General features: G+C 46.4%; 1 protein-coding gene across 7 annotated transcripts in view; it reads left to right on the top strand.

Moving 5' to 3' along the window:
• Nucleotides 1-23,646, top strand: part of DIPK1A (divergent protein kinase domain 1A) — an 844,817-nt gene that overhangs the window by 671,972 nt on the left and 149,199 nt on the right. For all 7 annotated transcript variants that reach the window (XM_069641811.1, XM_069641810.1, XM_069641812.1 and 4 more), the window contains one exon: nt 22,213-22,389. In XM_069641811.1, coding sequence (XP_069497912.1) covers nt 22,213-22,389 — 177 coding nt within the window. The remainder of the gene's footprint in view (nt 1-22,212; nt 22,390-23,646) is intronic.

Below are 23,646 nucleotides of genomic sequence, written 5' to 3'. Positions count from 1 at the left end.
TTCTAGAGATCTTCACCCTTTGGGGAACCCCTCAAGTGGATCTGTTTGTGACTAGTGCCAACAGGAAGTGCGAACGGTACTGCTCAAGGGAATTTCCCCCGAGAGGAACTCTAGGAGACGAGTTTGTGGTGGACTGGGAATTTCCACTTCTCTACATGTTTGCTCCAGTCCCCGTCATTTCTTGTCTAATCAGGAGGTTTAGGAAAACCATGATCCTAATTGCCCCGGTCTGGGCCAGGAGAACGTGGTATCCGGACCTACTGGACATGTCCATCTGCCCTCCAATTTGTCTTCGACAAAGAGAGGACCTTCTCTCGCTATAGGAGGGTCAGTTTCTCCATCCGGAAATTCGGGACCCTCCGTCTTCACGCATGTTTTCTGATAGTCTGAGATACAAAGATTGGGACCTCACGGATGACATAATGGAGGTTTTGCTTTCGGCTAGAAGGCCAGCAAGCAAATCTTTATACTGCTGCTGTTGGAATAAATTCTGCAGCTGGTGTAGAGATGAGAATGTTGACCCTTTCTCATGCAATACACCGATGGTGTTATCTTTTCTGTTGCACTTGGTAAATCTGGGGCTCCAGATTGGTACGATCAAAAGGTGTCCATCAGCGCTTTTATTCTTCAAGCGTACTGCTGAGGAATTCTCGTATTTTAAGATTCCTCTAGTTATTCAATGCTTAAAAGGCTTGTCTAATGTTTATCCTCCAACTCCTTTTCAGGTGCCACTGTGGGATCTCAATTTGCTTTTAAACTATCTAATGGGCACTCCTTTTGAGCCTCTTCATTCTTGCCTGTTAAGACTCCTTACTTGAAAACAGTTTGCTTAGTAGCTATAACATCTGCCCGAATGGTGAGGGAGCTACAGGCTTTATCCTGCAAGCCACCTCATACTGTTTTTCATAAAGACAGAGTGGTATTGAAAGTGAAGCCTAACCTTCTCTCTAAGGTGGTTTCTTTTTTTTTTTTTTAATTAATGATCTAGTTTTTTTAGAAAAACATTTAATTATCTGTCCTCCATCCCAAAAACCTTACAAAAAATGTATCACAATCAAAACAAAAATCCATTTAGTCAGGCAAATCAACCATAAGTACTCTGCATTTCCTCCACATGTTCTAAAGATTTTATGGCCATGAGTGGCGGGGGTAAGGCATCAGTCTTTTTAGTTATTATTATGTGCCACTTGCATGACCTAGTTGCCCTCTCTTCTGCATGCCCTCACATCTTTCATCACAACTTTTGTCTCGAAGAGATGGTAATAACAAATCTCTAAGGATCCCACAGATGTATTCCCAATTATCTTTGACCAGAATTGAGTTACTCTGAAGATCAGTTTTTTTGTCAACTCCCAACATAAGGCATGTCCATCTATCTTCGGGGGATAGTTTCAAGTTTGTAGTCAGTAACATTGCTGCATGTTTCTGTCTCTCTTCGTTCAGTGCAGAACAGTTCATAATGATATGGTGCAATGTTTCGATCTGATCATTCTGTTTACAAAAACGACAAAGCTTGTTGTTTGTTGCAAGTTGTTTCCTGGAGGCAAGGACTTCTTTTGTTGGTAATATGTTAAGTCTAATTCTTAGAAAAAGAGCTCTAGTTTTTTGACAGGGAAAGAGCACCAAGTACGCAGGAAGCTGATTTAAGGCTCTACTTTCAGTCACTTTTATTGTCAATTTATACAAGTCCTTCTTCTGTATTGTCTCCATCCAATAATATCTTTGAAGCTCTCGTTTGATTACTTGTGGTCTCAGCATCAATGTTTCCAAAGTGGAATCAAGAGTATCTATCTTGTGAACGCAGCCTTCTTTCCACGTTTCTAGGATTGAGGCATAAGAGGTTTGAAGTTTAGTTCTTAAAATTTCAAGCGGTGGGTTCACTTAATCTAGTATAGTTTTTCGAAAGTGGTATACGGGTTTCCAAGTCATTATTGAGCTTAATGATTGTGATTGTGTTGCTACTTCAAACCGTATTCCATTTATTGGAAATGTTTGTGAGATGTCATGTTTTCCTCGAAAAGATTGCTTCAAGCCGATCCCAAGATTTCCAATGCAGATTTAGAAGAGTTTCACTGGCATATGTTAAGATGGCTACCACTCTTTGTCTATAAAATGTTATAAGTGGTTTTAGCGAAAACCTTCCAAATTTCTTATGTAGACTTAAGCCTTGTCTAGCCAGAGATTCTACTTTTGTTCCTAAACGTTCAAACCATTCCTTTTCTGAGGTACCTTGATTTAACCAGTGTTAGTGAGAATTCTCTTAAGGTTAATTTCCCAAGCCTAGTGAGTCCCCCAGCAGCTTTGCTGGATTTTTTGGTGTTTGTTTTTTTCTCCTGCTAAGAGTGAGACTCTCTTCCTCCCACTCTTAGGCATGATTTGAGGTATGTCTTTGACTTATTGTGTGCTTATGGGCTATGGGGTCTTTTACTCCATAGGGTATCATCTGTTTTAGTGTATGTGTTACACAACACCCTCAGTGCAGTAACACAGGGGTGTCATAGTGACCCCCAAACATAGACTCCATACCCTGGGACTGACTACTGTCTCCCAGGGCATGTAAAGTCACCATTGGCTTTACTAGTCCAAAATTGTGAACAGAACCAGTACAAACCATCATATTGTGGAGGTACTGGAAGGGGTTAATTCGATTGCCCCTGGGTCTGTTTCCAAGGGGGCACTGTCCAGTCCCCCCTTGTCGAGTTTCTGGCTGGTGGCAGTGATTAAGACGCGAAATATTCCACCAGAATATTTCCTATGGGATTTTCCCATTGATTTTAAACGCACCACTTTTTTGGTGCAATGTTAAAGATACCGCCGGTTTATTTGTTTAATATAAAATCACCGGTTGGGTCTTTTCGCCGGAACTCTTTTCCAAAATGGCGTTTGTGTCCGTCTCTGTAACTTCAACCAAGGTCGGGCCCTTTGTTCCACTTTTTGGCGGGCTTCTCCACAGAAGCCCTCCAACTGGTGCCACTCTGTCTGGGTTCCACAGGATGTGTGGGTGGGGGAATTGGCACCCTGGACTGCGTTGCCTTAGCAACCCAAGTCTCACTCTGTTCTGATTGGCCCAGTGGTGAGCCGCCCGGCTCACCACTTAGCATATATGAGTGACTGCTAGGCTGTTGAATGGGGTTTTTTCTGCAAAAAAGCAGCGCTTTGGGGACTGGAACTTCAGAAGTCGCCACAGGACCTAAGAAATCCGAAGAGGGGAGAAGCTAAGCCATCTGCAACGACGACACCACCGGTGGAGCCCTGCTGCAACGACCTCACCACTTTCCCGACGACAAGAGAAGATCTTCTGCTGTAAGAGTCTTCTCCCGTTGAGCTGGTGGGGACAACCAGTTCGCCATTCGCCTTCCAGGACGTCTCTTGGTCGAATCGCCAGTGCCAGGATAGCCAGGCTTCACCACTGTGACCGCGAATAAAAGGAACGCACCTTTTTAACCGAACAAACTCTGCGGCTGGTCTCTTCCCTGGGCAGTGCAACGACTCCAAGTTTCCTCCTCGATGAGATCTTCTCTTCCCCTAGTCGAAACCACGAACTGCACCCGCTGCCAGGAAAAACTGGCACCGCTGGAGCTTCCTCACTCTTTAAGGTACTGTGTTCCGCCTGGCCTCCCTTTCTAAGGATTGCTAAAGGCGACCCTTAAATCCTTGGCTTTCCAACTGGGTTGGCCCCCAGACCCTCTAACTTTACTTTTCGCATCAAACCAACCTCCTTCGAACATTTCTGCAAAGACTTGAGTGCTTTTTAAACTGTCTGATCTTGGGCACATTTCGCCTTGCTCCATTTAAAGTGTGCCTGGCCTATAAACTTTGGCTACAATAGACTCTGCCTTCACTAACTTGCTGTGGTCTTATAAAAGTGTTGGGAACTGTTTTATTTTTATGACCTGCCTTTTTCTCTCCCTTAAACCTAATTATTGGAGTGCCATCTAAGTTACGCGCTCCCATCTGTTTTCACAAATAGTGGTGTTTTGACTTATGCTTGCCTAAAAAATTATTAAGGGAGGTGTGTATACTTTTTCTGATTGTGTTTGAACTTGCTTTGATTTATAGTGCTTAGGGTATTTCCTAAAGTGTGTTTTAAATAAATAATTATATACTTTTGATACCAAGCTCTGGTCAGTGTTTGCTTGCTCTACTGTGTTTTTAGCCCTATTGTGTATCCTCTGTATACTGCCCTACTCATCTTGAGAGAAGTCTGATTGCTCAGCCACAGCAACCAGGTAAATCTGGGTGGTGCGTACTGCTACCAATTGGGTTTACTGCTTACTCCTGTAGTCTTAATCTTCTTGCAGTGTTCCCCCAAGGGAACTGCACAGGATTCTGCCTAACAACCAGATACCTAAGTATTTTAGTTCGCTGATGTCATCCAGTTTCTTTTTATGTAGGTATAATTTCAGGGCTCTGTTTTTTCCCTACATGTCGTGCAAAGCACGTGGCTTGGGTCTTTTGGATATTTACGATACGATCATTTTCCTCAGCATATTGTTCCAAGGCAACAAGACGCCTCTGTAGTCCCACTTGGGTGCGGTCCAGGAGAACGAGGTGGTCCGCATATAACAAATATGACACCGGTGACCCATTTAAACGTGGCGGATTTGTGGATGGTAAGTTCTAAGAAATTCCAAAGTCCGAGATATATAGGCTGAACAGCGTCAAGTTTCAGGGAGGCAGGAAGGCTGTTCCAGAGGGAGGCCCCTGCCGAAGAGAGAGATCGACCACCAACTTGTTGCTTGGAGAAGCGACTGACCCTGAGGGAGTTGGAGGCAGATGAGCAAAGAGCCCGAGAAGGAAGGTATTTGGGAAGAGAGTTGAAGGTATTGCGGCCCCAGGCCCCAGAAGGCCTTGTGGACAATGCAGAGGGTTTTGAACTTAATCCTTGCAGCCACTGGGAGCCAGTACAGAGATTTCAGTCCTGGAGAGATGCGATCCCTGGGCTTGAGGCCAAGGACAAGTCTCGCAGTCCTGTTTTGGATAGGTTGCAGAGGGCGGAGAAAAGAGGCAGGCAGATTTAGATAGAGGCTGTTACAATAGTCCAGCCTAGAGAGAACCAGGGCTGTGGAGACAGTGAGCTTCTGGGGGAAGGAGAGGAAAGGAAGAATACCTCTGAGGAGTTTCAACTGGTAGTGTGACTTCTTAGAGACGTCAGATGTGAGGAGAGAAGTAGAGTGTGGAGTCGAAGATGACCCCGAGGTTTTTAGTCTTGCAGGTGGGAGCAGGAAGAGCACCAAGAGAGGGCGGCCAGAGAGCTGAAGGGAAGGAGGGAGTGGGTGTGCCAATGAGTAGAATCTCAGTCTTACTGGCATTAAGGCAGAGATCATTGGCGGCACACCACTCCCGGTTAGCAGACACAGTCAGAGATGAGGGAAGGAGAGGAGGAGGCCGAGGGTAGCCTGAAAGTGAGCTGGGTATCACCCGCATAGCACTGAAAATTGGGGCAGAGAGTAGCGATGCGGTGGACAAGGAGTGCCAGGTATTGGTTGAACAGCCAAGGAGAGAGGTTGGATCCCTGGGGGACACCACAGGTAGAGAAAAAGATATCTAAGAGGAAGGAGCAAAGTTGGACCTGGGAGGGTCGGTCGGAGAGGAAAGAAGTCGGCCACGCCAAGATGAGGACACACAGGGTGTTGGAGTCAAGGTTGGAGAGCAGGTCTTCACGGATGTTCATGAGAGCAGTTTCCGTGCTTCTGACAGGCCTGAAGCCAGACTGATGGTCCTAAAGACAACCAACAGATTCGGTGTGGAGAGTAAGATGGAGATGGCCAGTTTCCCAAGGAGCTTGCCCAGGAAGGGCGTGATGGAGATTGGGTGATAGTTAGCCGGGCAGGAGGGGGTCAGCAGAGGGTCCCCCCCCCGATCCTGAACCTCATCCCCCTCACTCATATGAACTGGCTCTTCGGGTGAGGCAAGTGTTTAGCTCGCTGGGACCTGCCCCTGTCGGGTCCCTGTGCCACCTCCTCCCTATGTGTGTTTGGAGTTCACTCACAACCGTTTCCGGTGGTTTACATCTTCCCCCTCTGAGGTCGGTGGTGGGTTCTACCACTGTCCAGTCTGTGTCCCATCCCCCCTCTCCGTTCCATGGCACCAATCCCCTTCCCTCCTTACCTACGTGCCATCTCCCACACTGTTCTTTCCCCCCTCTCGGTCTCCAGGGGCTATTGTTGGCCTCCTGATTGGGGCCTCTCCAAGTCATACTTTTCCAGGAAGGGGGGCCCATTCCATTTCCCTCGAGTGAACTTGACCGTGTATTGGTCTAGTAAGTTGTTCCATTCTATATATATCCCGGGCCTTAGCGGCCCATTTTCGCTTACTGGGCAGCTCCGCCGCTTTCCAACCTCCTGCGATGCCTGCCCTAGCCGCTAGAAGAAAGTGCGGCATGTGCGAGAGTTTGACCCAGTCCCCTTCTGTTACCTCTATTCCAAATGGCACCAGGAGAGGATCCAGCTGCCTGTCCACCCCTTCTAGGTCCCTTATCCAGCCCAGAATTTCCTTGCACTATCTCTGCACCCTGTCACAGGACCACCACATATGTCAATAGTCTTCCCTCTGCCCGCACCCCCTCCAGCCCTGGGGACTGACTCCCATGAGCATCAGCGATAGTCTCACCGGGTCCCATTGCCATCTGTACAAGAGTTTCAACCCATGGAGTTTATATTTGCAGGCCACTTAAGTGTGGTGGGCGTTATCACATAATCTTTGCCATTGAATATCCCCCATTTCCATCTCTGTGTCTCTCTCCCACTTTCTCCTGTATACCTCTATATCCCCTCCCTGTGCTTCCAGTTGGGCCTGATATAATGCAGAAATGAGCCCTCTTGTCCCTTTCCCCGTATCCAGCATCCTCTTTGTGCCTGGCAGTTCCCTTTGCAGGCTCTCCTTCCAATCCTCAGACATCAGTACCCCTTTGAGTTGTAGGTACTTAAAAACCAAAATCATTCCCCTACCCTGTCTGTCCTCCAGCTCGCTTAACCCTATAAACCCATCCTTCTTCAGGACTGGCCCCACCCTTTCTATCCACCTTCAAACCAGTCCTGAAATCTCTCATGCCCGGGGATCCGGTCTCTTATGGGGGGCGCCCAGATATGGCTCAGAGGCGAGGGCCAGGTTGTTACCCCTTCCTTTTACTTTTTAACTCTCCAGAGGGACCAGGATCCTGTGTCTCCGTACCTTACTTGGGGCAGCCTCTCTTGGCACCCACAACCATTCTCCAAGCGTCCCTGGACGCGACATGTGATTCTCAATGTCCACCCACTGCTTCTGTTTATCTTCCCTCAGGTTGGGGATCAGGGCTCTGAACTGGGCTGCCCTATAATACGTATGCATTTCCGGGAGCCTTATTCCTCTCCCCCCCCCCTCTCCCCCCTTTTCTCCTTGGGTTGTACCAGCAGTCTATGGGCCACTCTGTGTTTCTTCCCCTCCCAAAGGAATCTTATCATTCGCCTTTTTAATTCTACAAAGTGTGTCTCTGGCAGTTCTATTTAGAGTGCCTGATAAAGGTATAGTACCATAGGGAGGAGAACCATTTTTAGCCAGTTTAGACGTCCTAGCCATGAAATGGTTAATTCCACCCAATTATCTAGTTCCCTAAAGTCGATGCAGTGGTAGGGGGACGTTTTCCTCATATAATTTGTCCAATTCTCTGGGGATCAGCACTCAGAGATATTTGAGGCTGCCTTCTTCTATCCATATTCACAGTCCTTACCATCCCCTTCTTCGCTCTCCCGTTACCTCTCCCAGATGGAGGAGGATGGATTTACCAACATTTACCTTGTATCCCAATAAGCTTCTGTATTTTTCGACCACCCAGAGTGCCCTAGGTACCTCCTCTGTCACCTCTGAGAGGTATATCATAATATCGTCCACATGCATGCTTAGTTTGTGGAATACAACCCCCACCCTTATCCCCTGCAGCTGCAAATCATTCCTGATCTCCTCACCCAGGGGCTCCATAGCCAGAGTAAATAGGAGCGGGGAGAGCGAGCAGCCCTGTCTAGTGCCCCTACTTGGGCCGAATTCCCGGGATCTAGGCCCATTCACCACCACCCTCACCTTGGGACCCGAGTAGATACCCTAGATAGCTCTGCACATTTTCACTCCCACCTCCTATCTTCTTCAGTACAATGAACCGAATCCCCATTCCACCCGATCAAATGCTTTTTCCGCATCTAAACGTAGGAGTGTGTGGTCCCCCTGGCTTCCTTCCTAGATCTCATGGAACATGTGGGTCTTTCTAACCACATCCGGGCCCTGTCTTCCCGCTATAAACCTCACCTGATCTGGGTGTATTATGCGTGGTAATTTTTCCTCAAAGCGCGTCGCTGTTATGCATGTAAAAATCTTCTGGTCAACGGTCAACAGCAAGATAGGATGCACGCTGTGTGGGGTCCCTCCCCTCTTTAGGGATCACGGATATCAATGCTTTGCTAAAGGTGTCTGGGGTGCCTCCTGTTTCTAGGATTCAATTATACATCCATACCATGTGCGGCGACAAGGCTCCTGAGAATTTCTTGTAGAATCCTATAGTATATCCATCCTCCCCCGGGGCTTTGCCGTTGGGGAGACTGGATATTGCTTCTTGTACCTCCTCTATTGTTACAGGGCTTTCCAGATGCTCTGATTCTAAGTTAGTGAGCATTTTCATATCTAGCTTATCTCAAGGTATGCCCTTACTGCCGCTTCACCCCACTGTGTCTCGGATTTGTAGAGGGTTTCATAGAACTGGGCAAATTCCTCTATCTCTTTGGGTGAGTCCCTTATGTTTTCCCCCAAACCCCCTACAAGGTACGATACCCACCTCTCCGCCCTCTGTGCTTGGAGCCTTGCCGCCAGCATCGCGTCCGCTTTATCCCCTTTCTCAATGTATTTCTGCTTGAGGTATCTCAGCATCCACTTAGTTTCTCCCATTCCTAGTGCTTTCAGTTCCACTCTATTGGAGTGCATCAGTTCCCTGGTTTCCTCTGTGTTCCCCTCCCTTGCATGCACCCTGGCCTCTGCCTCCACTATCTCTCTCCTCAGCTTCTCTTCTCTGATGTTCCTCTCTCTTTTAGGACCCTCTCCCTCTCTGTAGCCCCCTCTATGTTGCCTTTCCTGCATCCCAAAGCACCCCACTGCTCACCCCCCCATTATTGTTTAGTTCAAAGTATTTGGAAATTGCCTCCCCCAGTTGTTCAACAAAGTGAGGGTATTTACAGAGGGATTTGTTACAACGCCAGGTGCTGCCTGGTCTGTAAAGCCCGGTGATATCAAGGGACATGAGGACCATGTCGTGAACGCTCCAACCCACTGGCCTAATTTCACTGTGGTTCACTTTCGTCCCCTAGTCCCTGTTAATGAGAAGGTAATCTATCCTAGTATAGGTGCGGTGGGGGACTAAGTAAAATGTGTACCCCTCTTCCCCCGGATGTTTCTCCCTCCAGACATCAATTAAGCCACGGGCCACTAATGTGCATCTCAAATGTCCGGGTCTGGTGTCCGTGTCAACTTGCGGTGTGGTCCTCGTGGTCTTCCTCTCTGTAGCTTCATGTGCCCATTAGTTAAAGTCCCCCCTATTATATAGATATCCGCTTCCTGCCCCTGTATCGCATTGAGGGCATTCGATATGAACTGTACCTGTACTTGGTTGGGGGCATACAGTGCCACCAGGAGTACCCTTGCCCCATCTAAGATTCCCTTGAGAATCAGTAATCTACCCTGCAGAAGACAGGTGGTCGTGCAGTCTCACAGTTTATAATGCTTTTGAATCACTATGCCGACCCCCCCCCCTTTTTAACACACCCGATGCCCAGTGGACCTGGCCAATACCTGCGCCTCTTATTGCCCTGCTCCTCTCCTTGTATTAATCGCGTCTCCTTTAGGAAGAGTACATCCAAATGTGGTTTACGGAATTCTCTTGCCGCTAAAGATCTCTTGTTTGGGGAGTTGAGCACTTTCACATTCAGCATCCCCACCCGCAGACCTCCTCAAGCATCACCCCTTCCCATCTCTCATGCCTTTCTCCAATCTAACAAGTGACTCCACTCTCACATATTTGACATTTACTTGGGAGTAATGTTCCTTTCCCGCACTGTCTCTGTTCAAAGAGCCAAAACCTTGATATAAATCCCCCAACAAAGTTTTAACTAAGAACTGTTGTTTTAGTTCAAATATAATCCTGAAAACACCCTACTCCACCCGGAGGGTCACCTTGGAGCGGAGTGTTCAGCCCCCCTCTGGCTGTTCATTAGCCATCTTGCAAGTGTTCGCCCAGTGTGTCTTGGTTCCTTTCCAATCTTCATGTGTTTCATTCCCTAGGTTCTTGTGCCGTTCTGTTGTCCTGTGTAGCGGGGTGCTTCCGGGGAGAGGGTCCATTGAGCCTCATGTATTTCCTACCCGTTTGCCCTCTCCTTCTTTGTGGGCCCGGTGCTGGGGTCGGCCAATCGCTGCTCGCGATGGACCCCGTGGGCTCCCCCGGTCTGCTGTTAGGTGGCCTAAGGCCTATTCAGCTTGTTCTGCTGAGGTTAGGCGGTACTCCACCCTCTCCACTTCAAATTACATTGAGAACGGGTAACCCCTTTGATATCTGATCCCCTTATCTCGCAGCCATGTCGTGAGGGGTCTACAGGCTCTGACTGGCCAGGGTGCAGTTCGAGAGGTCCTGATAAACTTTGGAGCCTTCAAATTCAATTTCCCTGAGCTGTTTGGCTCCGTTCAAGACTTCAGACTTGTCTCTATATCTCAGAAATTTGACCACTAACAAACGATGGCCATTCCCATACAGTCTGCCTCCTCTGTGCACCCTTTTTATCTGCACGGTCTTGCCCCCCTTTGCCTCAAAAAGCTGGTTAACCAACGCCTGGACATTTTCCTCCACCTACCTCAGGGTTTCCCTTGCCAGCTCCTTGAGTCCAATTATCCGTAGGTTGTTGCGCCTTTCCCTGTTTTTCAGGTCGTCCATCTTGAGCATGACTTCTTCTTCGCAGAGTTCTATTTCTGACATTCTGGCGTTGAATTTCATCTCCACTATGTCAGCGTTCAGTTGGTTGTGCTCGAGGTTCTCAACCTTATTTTTAACTGTTGTCATTCTCTTCATTAGGTCTGTTAGTGAAGACTGTATTTCCCCCCTGAGGGCCTTAATCTCCGCCAATATGTCTGATGTCCTCTTTAGTGAAGAACCTTGACGTGTCCATGTCGGCCTGTGTTTCCTTCCCAGTATCACCAGCTGCCTTTGCCATGATCCCTTGCCCGCTCTGGGGAGGTAACTTCTATCCTCCAGCAGTGGTGTAGCTATCTGCATGCAATGGCCCTCTCGTGTACACTGCTGTGGGGACTCTAGCACCACTGGGTGGCAGTCCTCACTATCTGCGGCTAATCACAGTACTACTTCGGGCTGCAAAGCTTAGCTTGTTTCTATCTTTGGCTGTCTCTCCAGGGAGAGTAGAGCGCCGTTGTGTGCCTTTCCTTAATAATTTGTCTACCCTTCTCGCTCTCCCAAGGTGCAGTGTTGCCCTCTGCCAGTTAGTCCTCTTGGGGGAAGGGGACTCTGCGCTATTCCGCTCGTGTCCAGTAGTGTGGGGGTGTACTGTCCTGCCCATATGAGGGAGGAGGGGTCTGCAAGCCCTGTGTTTGTTTGCTCTGGCTGCCCCCGTCCGTAACTTCCCACTTTTCTCTCCTTCTTCCAATGGGGGTTCTCAGTGGTGGTGTTGGCCTATAAGGGATGCAGCTGTCCGGCCATCCGGCTCTGTCTGGACTGTGCTCGCACTCTGCTTTTAAGTCCCCTAAGCTGCAACCCTATGGTGACTTGTGAGGCTGCCGCTCTGTTTCAATTATCCCTGTTTATGATGGCGCCCAGCACATCTTGTCCCTGCTGCGTGGGCAGCCTCTCAAGTAGTCTGGTTTCAGACAGCCTCAGTGGCTGCACAATATTTCATTCGGGCTCGCCGGCCCGTCTACGCCCTGCGTGGCTCGACCAGCTTCACTGCGTGGCTCTCCTCTGGTCTGTTTCTGGCACAGGCACTCTCCCAGTCTGGGCTTCTCGTGCTATCCAAGCCCCTCGGCTCCTTCTCTGTGTTTGTTTTGGGCCGTATACTCCCCCTCGCGGGTGCCCCCCTGCTTCGCTTCCCATGACGGGCTTCGCTTTACTCTGGTATCCCCACTAAGCCAGAGGGGGGGGCAGATGTACCTCACTCAGAGCCGGATGCTCCTCGCCCCCTCTGAACTCCTTGTGCGGTACGATCTGCTCGCCTTCCCGTCCTTGCACCTTCCGGGTCTCTCGCCAATGGGTCGCACACACTCACGCTGTCCCGGACAGAGCTTGCTACTTCCTCACAGGGCCCAGCTCTTCCAGGAGTGTGCTCCAGTGCGGCCCTTCCCCCTCAGTCTGGCATGGGTTGCGGGCTCGGACTCACCTCACCGGGAGCGGGATAATTTTCTCCCTTTCTGGACGTTTTGTGCGGTATGATCCGCTTGCCCTCCGCTTTCGTGCGGGACCTCTCGCTTCGGGGTTGGGGGACGCTGCGCTCTGCTCCTCTTGCTTCTGGGCTGGGGATGCAGCTCTCTGCGCCTCCCAGTTCTCTCGCCCATGGGTCAGACACACTCCCGCTGTCCTGGGCAGAGCTCGCTGTGGCCTCACAGGGCCTCAGCTCTTCCAGGGGTTTGTTCCGTGGTGGCCCTTCCCTCTCAGTCGAGTGTGAGTTGCAGGTTCTAGCAGCCCGTTCCGATCCTCTGGGGTCTCTGGTTCACCTTCTTGGCGTGATCTGTCCCCCTCTCTGTGTCTGGCCCTCCACTCCACAGGGCTGCGGCCTTGTTTCGCTGCTGATTGTATCACGGCGGGGGATTGCACTGTCTCGACTTTCCAGCTTATTCTTCTCTGCCCCTCTGGTCAATGGTCGTGCCCCGCAGCCTTCGGCATGCTATGGCAACCGTTTAGATCAGCTGCACGGGCGATCACTCTCGATTTCTTCTCCTCTTTTCCGCAGTGAGCGGGAGCTGCAGGGCTAAGAAGCCATCCTGTCCCGTGCCCCTTGGTGGTCTCCCTATAATGGTATTTTCATATAATGCTTTTATTGGTTCCATGATGTCATTCGGGCACTTCCACAGCCTTAGATTTTTACCACCGTTTCGATCGGTTGTCACTATCAAATGCCAACCTAAAGTCTATGAATACTGCATTTGTACTTGTGTTCGACTTGATCGCTTCTAATTTAAGTAAATTCAGGATGAGTAGGTTGAGGTTTATCCCTACTCCCCGGGTGAAGCCAGCTTGTCTCGGGTCTCTTCTATTAGTTGTTGTTGTCCAATCGGAAATTGTTTTGGTAGAAATGATGCGAAAACTTTCCCCAGGGGGTCAAGCAGAGCAATCAGTCGATAATTGCTTGGATTACATTTGTCTCCCTTTTTATATATTGGTATCAAGGTTGCTGCTCGCCAGGTTGCAGGGATTTGTTTGCACTTGTAGATAATACCAAATAGGCAGAGACACAGGTCATCCCATGTCTCTGGGTTCGACCTTCGTATTTGTTTGCAGAGCCCATCTGGTCCTGGAGCTGTGGAGGGATTGAGCCGCCTAATATGCTTCAATAACTCTGTATAATCCCAATTTAGGTCCCATGATGTTTTGGTCGGGGTATCAGCCTCGTTAACATCCACCATTTTCTTCCCGAATAGCTCAGTGAAGTGCTCCAGGATGATTCTGGCACATTCGATGTTATCAGGTCCATCTGTGTCTCTCTCGTAGTTCTGCCTGCAAGAGCTTGTAGCATTTCCTCTGCATAATTTTGTGCCCGTATCATCTTAGTGTTTGATAACCAGTTTTTATATGTTTGCTTGCAGAGTTTTCCTCTTTGCGATTGCTGGTCCAACTACAGATGCTTGATTTTTCTTAGCTCAGTGTGCAGTTGCCTTTTCTTCCTAGCTAGGGTTTTGTTTTACACATGTTTATGGTGTGTTTGCTCCTTTGTTTTAGGACGTACTGTATGTTTATAAGGTAGTAGAAGCCATTCATATTCTACTTTTTGAGATTCCAGCATGTTCGTGGTCATAAAAGTATACTTCAGATTTCTCATTTGGTCATCAGTAATTCGTAGCCTTGTGTTGGTATAAGACAAATTCATTGGTGTTAGCGTTTGAGAAGATGTACAAAATTTGTTGGCTCCCCATGTCATGACCAGTTTATAGTGGTCACTAGACTCAGTTGGAATGGTTTGCATTATTTGTATTCCATTTCTCGCGTCTTGGGACATATATATATGTAATCCAGAGTTTCCTCTGAATTCACTTTTTTCCAAGTCGTCCCGGCTGGCAGGTCTCCTTTAGTATGTCCATGTAATAGTACTAGATCTCTTCTTGACAGTTCCTTTCTCCAGGTACAGGCTTTCATTAGTTTCTGTGGTGGAATCGGTGCGGCAATGTTGTAAAAAAATATGTATATTCAAGTTTCCACAGACTATGATGCTTACATTTTCAAAGCGTATATGTATGTCGATTATTGACAGTACACAATTAATAGAATAGGAGTCATTAATGGAAGCGGGGGTTCCAATATAGATTGATGAAGCCCATTATTTCACATTGAAAGATGGTGTTATTTTGTGTTCCATAGGAACAGTTAGATGGTTTGTGTTCCACAATCGATACCTGTATAAAGGGGTTTGGATTTTGAGTTTCAAGTATTTACAAATGTACCCTGCTGAGAGGCGGCCTTTAGATATGACTATTGCTGGATTCATGATCGTTACATATACATCACACATCGGTTGAAGACGGATCCAGGTTTTCTGGAGGCATATAATATCATGTTTAGTCATCTGTTGGTTTTTCTCCTCAAAAAGATGTGTGTCCTCTCGCATTCCATGAACAGAAGTACCAAGGCTCTGGATCTTGTACCTCTTTAAGTTATGATTTTCTTAGGTTTTTATGTTGATATTCTGTGTCTACAGAATGTTGTGTTAGTTTCTTAAGTATATCCTTTGCCAGCTCTACACTGTCAAGTCTTGTAAATGCGAGCAACCCAAGTTTCATTCTTAATTTGTAGGGGTATATGTCCTCAATCGTTGCAGATCATTGGTTTTGCAAGTTTTTCATCTTTCTGCCCAATGTTAGATTTCCTTGCTCTATTTTCCAATGTTTTTTCATTCATTGTCGAGTCTGGTATTTGTGTCCTCCGAGGCAGAGATATTCTAAAGCTCAGGTACCAGAACGCGGGTTGATTGTCCAATATAGATTTTAGAAGTGTCGTCGAGTTCAAATATACTTCCACCCATGCTGTGTCCATTTCATTTAAGAATTCCACAATTCTGATATCGGATTTCTTTACCGGACAAATCTCGTGGACTGAATGTTGCAGCCTCAACACGTTTTCTCTTACTTTGTATAATTATTGATTTTGCTTCTAAGGAGCTTTGTGGATCAATACATTTGGGCAGAGTCAGTTGAAGATCCTAATTCACTGGCTTTCTTTCTGCAACACACTTTGGTGAGATAGATTGTGGAGCAAGGTGCCACTTTTGGGCCACTGTTCTGAATGTCTGATCTCATGATGCAACGAGTTGGTCGCAATATGAAGAGGCCTTTCTATCGTATCTAAATATTGTATTGTATTCTGTTATTTCTAAGTTTGCATCCGATATTTTTTCACAAGATAGCTCAGAAATTATAATAAACGTGTTATGCCCACTCTGTTTTTTTCTCGTGCAAAATCCACATCGTTCTTCCTCAGCAATCGAGGCGTCTTCATTAGGCTTGATTGTTTTCATTGACATCTCATTTATTGAATAAACTGAGAGATTTAGCAGAATATCTTGTTGGGTCTGTTCTTCATTTGGTAAATTTCTGACATTTGAGTTGGAAGTATTACTCTAGACATTTTTTTGAGTATAGCTTTGTTTAGCTGGCTCGTCGTTTGGTCCGGTATAGGCAGGTTTCTCAGAAAAGCATGAGATCCATTTGCTTTGTATTTTGACTTTACAGACTGATTTTTTTTTGTTCTGTAGTGGCCGACTTTTTGCAATCTCACTACTTTTGTATTCAGTGTTAGTTGGTTAGTCTTAAAAAATTGGGAACGCACCTTGGGGTTGTGAGATTATACCGTTTTGTGCAGTATTCCAAGCCAAGTTTATCAAGTTGTTACTAGAATCATCTTGGATGTTTGCATTTACCGGAAGCCTTTCTTTGTTTGAGGATCGTTCATGGATCTTGACTCTGAGTACAGTTATGTTGGGTATTTATGGGAGCTTTTAGTGAAGCAGCCCTTGTTTGTTGTGAATTCTTCCTATCCTGAGGGTCTTGATTCGCTCTATCTAGGCTAGAGTTCTTACGATTTTCGTCCTGCTGGTTTCCATGTAGAAATTTGTTTAACATCTCCATCAAAGTGGTGGTTAGGCATGCCTTATTCATGTGGGCCAGTCTAGCAATATCAAAGAGGTGGGGTTGCCATTGCCTGGATTGTTCTGCTTCTACGGCCAGACGAGCTTGGATTTTATTAATTGTGAATTTGTTCTGTATGTATGAGAGCTAGCAGCGTAGCCTGGTCTTTCATCGATTCGCTGGAGCTCTCATACAATTTCACAAATGGGGCTAAAGCTACAGAAGAAGCCACCGTTAGAATGTTCTGCAGGTCCTGCATTCTTATCAGGATAGCATTATGATGTTGTTGATGCGGTGTATAATTGCTGTCACATTTGCAAAACGATTTCCTGTTTGCTGCCATGGTTTCATTTCTTTCAGTGCAGTTTTTCTCTTTTGCTCTTGATTCAATTGCGAATGCAACAGCCGCAGGCTCGGGGGCAGTCATGTGCGGTGATAAGTTTGAGTCAAAGTCAAATCTAGAACACCCCTTCTGTGGTAAAGGTGTTGATGTCATTTCGGTTTTGATTTTTTTCCGCAAAATGCAGCAGTTGGTCCAAATACTGCATTCCGTTTTTCGTGATTTGCCATCAACAATTCTATTTCCGTGATATCGAGTGATAAACGAGCTGTGCGTCTGTTCGATTAGGGGGTCGCTGTCACCGCTGGGTTTTGTAGAGTGGTTGCAAGTGTACATTTCTGTTGCCACACTAACTTTGCCCCTGCGCTGCTCGTCTTCTAAGCTCGTCAGAGGGGGGGTCTCAGTTTGTTCATTTAGACCTGTCTTTTGAACTTGTGGTGGTTGTTTGACCAGCTTTCCATTGTCTCTCTTGTCGAGATCTGGTCCTGAGTACCCAGAAAATATTCCTTGTTATTGAGTGGTGACATATTTTTGACAGTCCCGGACTCCACCTCTCCGGCTTTCGCTGTATTTGAGACTTCCATTTCTTCTATCTTTAACCCGTCATTCTGGGAACGGTCGAGACGTTGGATTTTAAGATGTTGGGCCATTTCTTCCGTGTTACCAACAACCAAATGGTATAGGTGGGGCGATGTGTTCAGAGTGTCAAGCGAACACACATCAGCCCCGCACACAGGTGTAAGAGTTTTAAACACTGGTTTAGTCTCTAAATGTTCAGAGGACTCTTATCTGCCGGTGTCACTTCACACATGGTGTGACTCACCTTCTTGGTTAAATGTATTTGGTTGTCTTCAGAGTCAATCTCACGGCTGGAAACAGTAGTCAAGAGTAGCCCGCTGTTGCTGTTTTCCATCTCTGCAGCTCATTTGCCTTAGACTTCAGAATCTGATGTCGTGTCTGTGGTCGAGGACGGACAGGGGAGCCCATTGGAGCCTCCGCTCCTCCAAGCTCCTCAAACTCTGGCGCCAAACTCACGTGCCGGCGCTATGCGCCAGTGTGTTGCTTTATGGGCTTCAGGGGAGGTGCTTTCCTTAAAGGTACAGTCCAGCACACAGATCCAAGAGCTTGTTGAACAGAGTCTCTCCACTCTTCACTCCTCAAACTCAGTCGCCAAACTCACAGCGTTGTTTCTGAATTTCACATCACTGAGAAAATAACCTTACCATGCTTTTATCCTCCGCCACACCCGGGGAAAGAGGAAGAAAGACTTCACGGACTCGACCCTAGGCGTGCATTGAGCTTCTATATTACCAGATTAGCAAAACTAAGACAGGATGATCAGTTGTTTGTGGGCTACACAAGTCATAAATTGGGTCTAGCCAACACCAAACAAACCATCTCTATATGGATTATTTTAACAATGTCGCAATGTTGCAAACTAGCCAGTAAGGATCCCCCAGAACACTTAAGGGGTCACTCGATCATGGGTATCGCAAGTTTGTCTGCTTTGCACGGTGGAGTTCCGATAAAGGATATTTGTGCAGCTGCCACATGGTCCTCTGCACACACCTTTACAAAATACTACAGTCTGGATTCCTCTACTACTAAAGAGTCTGTTTTTGGAAAGGCAGTTCTGCACTCAGCGCATTCTTGATGACTTCAATTTTACTCCCTCCTTCAAATAATATAACTGCTTTGGGAGTGTATCAAAAGATGAGGAATATGTGGGAGGACACAATCCATTTGAAGAACAAGTTACTTACCCATGGTAACGTTCTTTCGACTGGATGTTCCTCCCATGTATTCCTTATCACCCTCCTATCCTATCCCGCAGTGAAACTTCCTGTGTGGTTACAGTTTGCGCTCTCCCAAGGTTAGTAACCATCCACTCAAGATAATGCTTCGCTCTTCGAAACGGAACTGAGCAACGGGCGCGGCGCAAGCTACTTTTACCAGTGATGACGTTGATGTCAGGACGGAGGCCTCCGAGTGACATCGACTCGACCAGTCATCGACGCACAGCGCCCTCTACTGAAAACATGTTCTGAGGCAGCAAGCTGGATATTGGAAATATCAAAGATAAGGAATAAGTGGGATGAACATCCAGTCGAAAGAACTTTACCATGGGTAAGTAACTTTTTCTTCTGTTGGAAGAAGTAAAGGCACTGCTTGAGAAGGACGCCATAGAGATTGTCCCAGCAAACCAGTTAAACAAGGGTATTTATTCAACGTACTTCCTTGTGCCAAAGAAAGACATTTCCATGCACCCAGTATTAGATCTGCACCCTGCAAACAAATAAGTCAAACCCCAAAAGTTTTGCATGACCACACTCCAACAGGTGATCCCACTCCTAAAACGGGGGATTACATGGCGACATTGGATATGAAAGATGCATACTTTCCTATTTCAATGCTCTCTGCGCACAGAAATATCTGTGTTTCAAGATAGTGGGAGTGCACTAACAGTTCAATGTACTCCCTTTCGGCATTGCCTCAGTACCAAGAGTATTCACAAAGGTGCTCACAGTAGTGGCAGGCACACCTGTATGGAAAATTGATCCCAGTATACCCTTATCTGGACTGGCTAATCACCGGGGAACCTACTCAAATTTGCAAACTAAATACGCAAAGGACAAACCTTCTTTTCAGTCTGGGCTTCTCCATCAATGAAAAGAAATCCAGTCTAGTCCCCAGCCAAACAAAACAATGTCTAGTGGCTATCCTAATGACAAAAGAGGAACTGGCTTTTCTCTCAAACGAGAGAGTACAAAACATGCTGTTGCAAGTACCTCAGTACAAGGTCTGTCGTCAGATAGCGGTACGGAAAGAAATGGCTTGCTCGGCATGATGGCCTCATGCGTTCACTTGGTTCCACACGCGTACCTGCGTATGTGTCCAATGCAGGAATGGATAGCAAAACAATGGTCTCAGGCAAGCGGTCAGTGGGACCATCTAGTGGTTGTTTCACTAACTTTGGTGTAGGCTCTTCTATGGTGGTGAAGGGACAACCTACTAAAGGGAAAACCCTCACGAGCACAAGCGATACTGCCTACAGACTCCTCGCTCGCCGGTTGGGGGGGGGGGGCTCACTTCCTCCACCAGACATCAACTTCCTGGAACTATTGCCAGTCCTCAAGGCTCTTTAAAGCCTTTCAGCAACATCTCACAGGTCAAACAGTGCAAGTCCTCACAGACAGGACCACTGCCATGTTCTACCTGAACAAGCAAGCAGACACACTCTCGAAGTCTCTCCAAGCTATCCAAAAGAATATGGAAGCAGGCACTCAAGTGGAACATGTTCCTAACATCTCAACATGTTCCAGGGGAACTCCATTCTCTGGCAGATACTCTAAGCCGATACCTTCTACCAACAGAACATGAGTGGCAATTCGACAGATATCCTAGATGGAATATTCTCACAGCGGGTTTCGCCACAAGCCTAAACGCACAATGCCCAGACTTCGCACCCAGGTATCCCCAACCAGGGTCCAAGGGGAACGCTCTGTGGATGAACTGGTCAGGGAAATTTGCTTACTCTTTCCCCCCTGACACCACTCCTCAGCAGGATAGTGCACAAGATGCACCAGGAACAAGTAACTTTTATCTTGGTTGCTCCAATGTGGGCGAGACAACCTTGGTTTCCACATTTGCTCAAACTGGCGATGTGCGACCCAGTCAAGCTACCGTGCCCGTACAAGATGCTTACACAACACAAGGGAGAATCCCTCCACCCGTGCCCTCAGTATATGAACTTGGCAGCTTGGCTCCTGAAGTCCTAGAGTTTGGCCATTTAAATCTTCCACAAAGGTGTTTGGATATCCTAAAAGAGGCACAAAAACCCAACACCAGACCCTGTTATTTTAATAAGTGGAAGGGATTTGTGATATGGTGCACGTCACATACACTAAACCCAACAGAATGTTCTCCAGCTAACATTCTACACTACATGCTTTACCTACTAGACTCCGGCCTAGTATTTAATTCCATCAAAGAGCGCCTGTCGGCCCTGTCAGCTTACACCACTTCACAGAACAAGTTGTCCTGGTGGAAAGTCCCTGTCATTAAGGTATTCATGGAAGGGGTGAAGAGGCTAAACCCCCCAATTTCCAACCATCCCCCAAGCTCATGGGTCCACCCTTTGAGCCTATGCACAAAGCCAACCTAAAACACCTAACTTAAAAAACGGCATTCCTAGTAGCTATCCCCTCCATAAGACGAGTCCGTGAGCTACAGGCTTTGTCCATAGAAGACCCTTTTTTTCGTTATACACAAGGACAAGGTTTTCCTCAGAACGCATCCTAGGCTCTTACCTGAATTCATTTCAAAGTCCCATGTAAATCGATCCATAGAACTTCCTAACTTCTTTCAAAATCCATCTAACTCAGCATAAAGAAGCCTCCATACACTGGATGTACGTATGGCGGTCTTGTACTGTGTGAACAAAACTAATCTTCTAAGGAAAACAGACCAACTCTTTGTTTCCATAGAACGTGGAAGAGAAGGCCATCGCATATCAAAGAACGCTAGCTCCAGATGGATAGTCAAATGAATACAGCTCTGCTATTTCCGATCCAAGAAAGTCTTACCTTTCACCCTCAGGGCTCACTCTACCAGAGGTACAGGAGCTACCTTGGCTTTCATTGCAAATGTCCCTCTAGAGGCCATTTGCAAAGCTGCCACATGGAGTTCCATCTATACGTTCACACAACATTACTGCATTGAGACACACTCTAAAGCAGATTCACAGGTGGGACAAGCGGTCCTAAAACATCTCTTTGCCGTTGTACCTACTCACTTCCCACCCCCTTCTCCAGACAGTGCTCGCCAATCTATGCAGAGCATGTGATCGAAGCAGATCCACAAGCTCCAGAAGGATACATTACTCACTGTTATCGTATTTCTGGTGCTTGTATCTGTTTTCATTCACATGCGCCCACCCTTCCTATCCTACTGGAGTAGAAGGCGCATAGAAGTTTTCTAGGTTATCACTGATTTGCTTTAGCACATCTGTACTCATGGTATACTTCATCCAACCTCATTTCAGAAAGAATCTGAGGGACCAAGACACGTGAAGGACCATGTGTGCAGTGCATGTCACACTAGGGATAGTATTACTAACAAGCCCCATCCTTGTCCGTTTTCGAGTTTCAATAACAAATCTTGCAATACTCAGCGACTTTCACTAGATGTTGAACTATGCAGAGCATGTGAATCTAAGCAGATACAAGCACCAGAAATACAATTACAGTGAGTAATGTATCCCATATATATGGGATTTATGAATTGCAAACCTAGCTACAAAGGAATGGAATGCACTAAGAAAAAAGTGCTAGAATACAGAGAGAGGGAAAATATGCAGAGCATGATAGTGTGCGCTGCTTAGGGGTTAAAACATTCTATTGCGGGATCAACGGATAAGATGTCAACAGAACTTTCAAACAGTTGCAATAGTTCTACAAACGCATGTTGAACTGTACAGTTGGTACTATTTGATGTCTGTAAGCAATCTTCTTGTTTTCCTCTTCTAGATGTATTTAGGGTTCTGGGGCAATCAACAAGGTGTGATAAAATGCCAAATGGAAGAAGTACTTCATCTGGATTTTGGATCTGAAGTAGAACCTAGAAAAGAGATGGTTCTCTTTGAAAAACCAACCAGAGGAACGACTGTTCAAAAATTCAAAGAAATGGTTTACACCCTTTTCAAAGTAAGTAGAGTATACATGTTTTTCTTGTTTGCTTTTTTTAAGGATAGTGCATTTCAAACCAAAGGCTCTATATTAAACACAAACACGGACGTCACTTCACAACCCAGAGTAATTTAATGTATACTCTGTGAAATGTCCCCGTGGAAGGAGGGGTTGGGGCATATATTTATTTCCTAATCATTTCCAATAGGCCTCTTGTTATACCACCATTCTGTTGGAATACTCAAACCATTCTTGAACCAGAATTTAAACGTTGTATATCACAGTATAGCCAGCAATCTAAACACAAAACAGGCCTGCCCCTTATCTGCTTCAACTGGTTCTCAAAAAGTCTGGACTGCCTTTGTCTTGATTAACATATTAGACCAAAGCCTGGACATGTATCTGTAATGGCGGTTTCCTGTGGGAAGAAGAGGGTTACGTTACTGTATTGTATCCAGGATGAGGTTGGTAAAGCTTTGGTCCCTGTGAGAATGAGATTTAAGGATTTATTTGAGTGCTACAGCTTTAAAACTCATGTTTAGACCAGCTAAATGGATTGTTATTCTCCTCTAGAATTCTGTTTATCCTTCTCTACTTGTTTGCTATCGCCTGAAAGGTCCCGGAAGCAAACTGGAGCACTCTGTCTTAAGTCGGGCTCCTCTGGAATCCAGAAAACCCTTAAGGATTATCTGCTCTTATTGTATTGTTGAACTTGTGTAGAGTATTATTTTTTTTTTCTTCCCACCCCTGCCCCCCCCTCAAGATGCTAAAACTTGTCCCTTTACCAGAAATTCTAGTCAACTTTTATTTTTATCACTGCAGTCCAATTTTCTATTACAATTTCCATTGTGAAAACCATTGTGTTTAACCCATCACTTGTACCTACCCATCATGGGCGAGCATTGTGGTGTAGCTATAGTCTGCCTTTTGATGTATGCAGGGTCCTCAACAGGGATATCAGCATTTTCCCCTCTCCTAGACAGACCTTCCATTATGGTTTTCACTTTATTGTTGGGATACGCTAAAAGGCTTCTCCATGGACTTTGGGTTGTAGTATCATTGCCCTTCAGCCACACTTGAAAAGTTAAATAATCCTGAGCACATAACTTTTAATTACTTTGCCTTATTATTCTTAACTATCTGCAGAGAACATCCCATGGCTTTATAATCCACAGTGTTAGTCCATACTAAAATATAATATGAACTATTTATATATCATCTACTGGTGGGTAAGCAGGATGCCTAGTGAGGGTCTTCAGTTGTGGGTAGTGTGGC

This window comes from Ambystoma mexicanum, chromosome 1q, assembly GCF_040938575.1.
Source record: "Ambystoma mexicanum isolate Mex_15411 chromosome 1q, UKY_AmexF1_1, whole genome shotgun sequence".
In the NCBI taxonomy this organism is placed as follows: domain Eukaryota; kingdom Metazoa; phylum Chordata; class Amphibia; order Caudata; family Ambystomatidae; genus Ambystoma; species Ambystoma mexicanum.
This window is presented reverse-complemented; position numbering and strand designations above follow the sequence as displayed.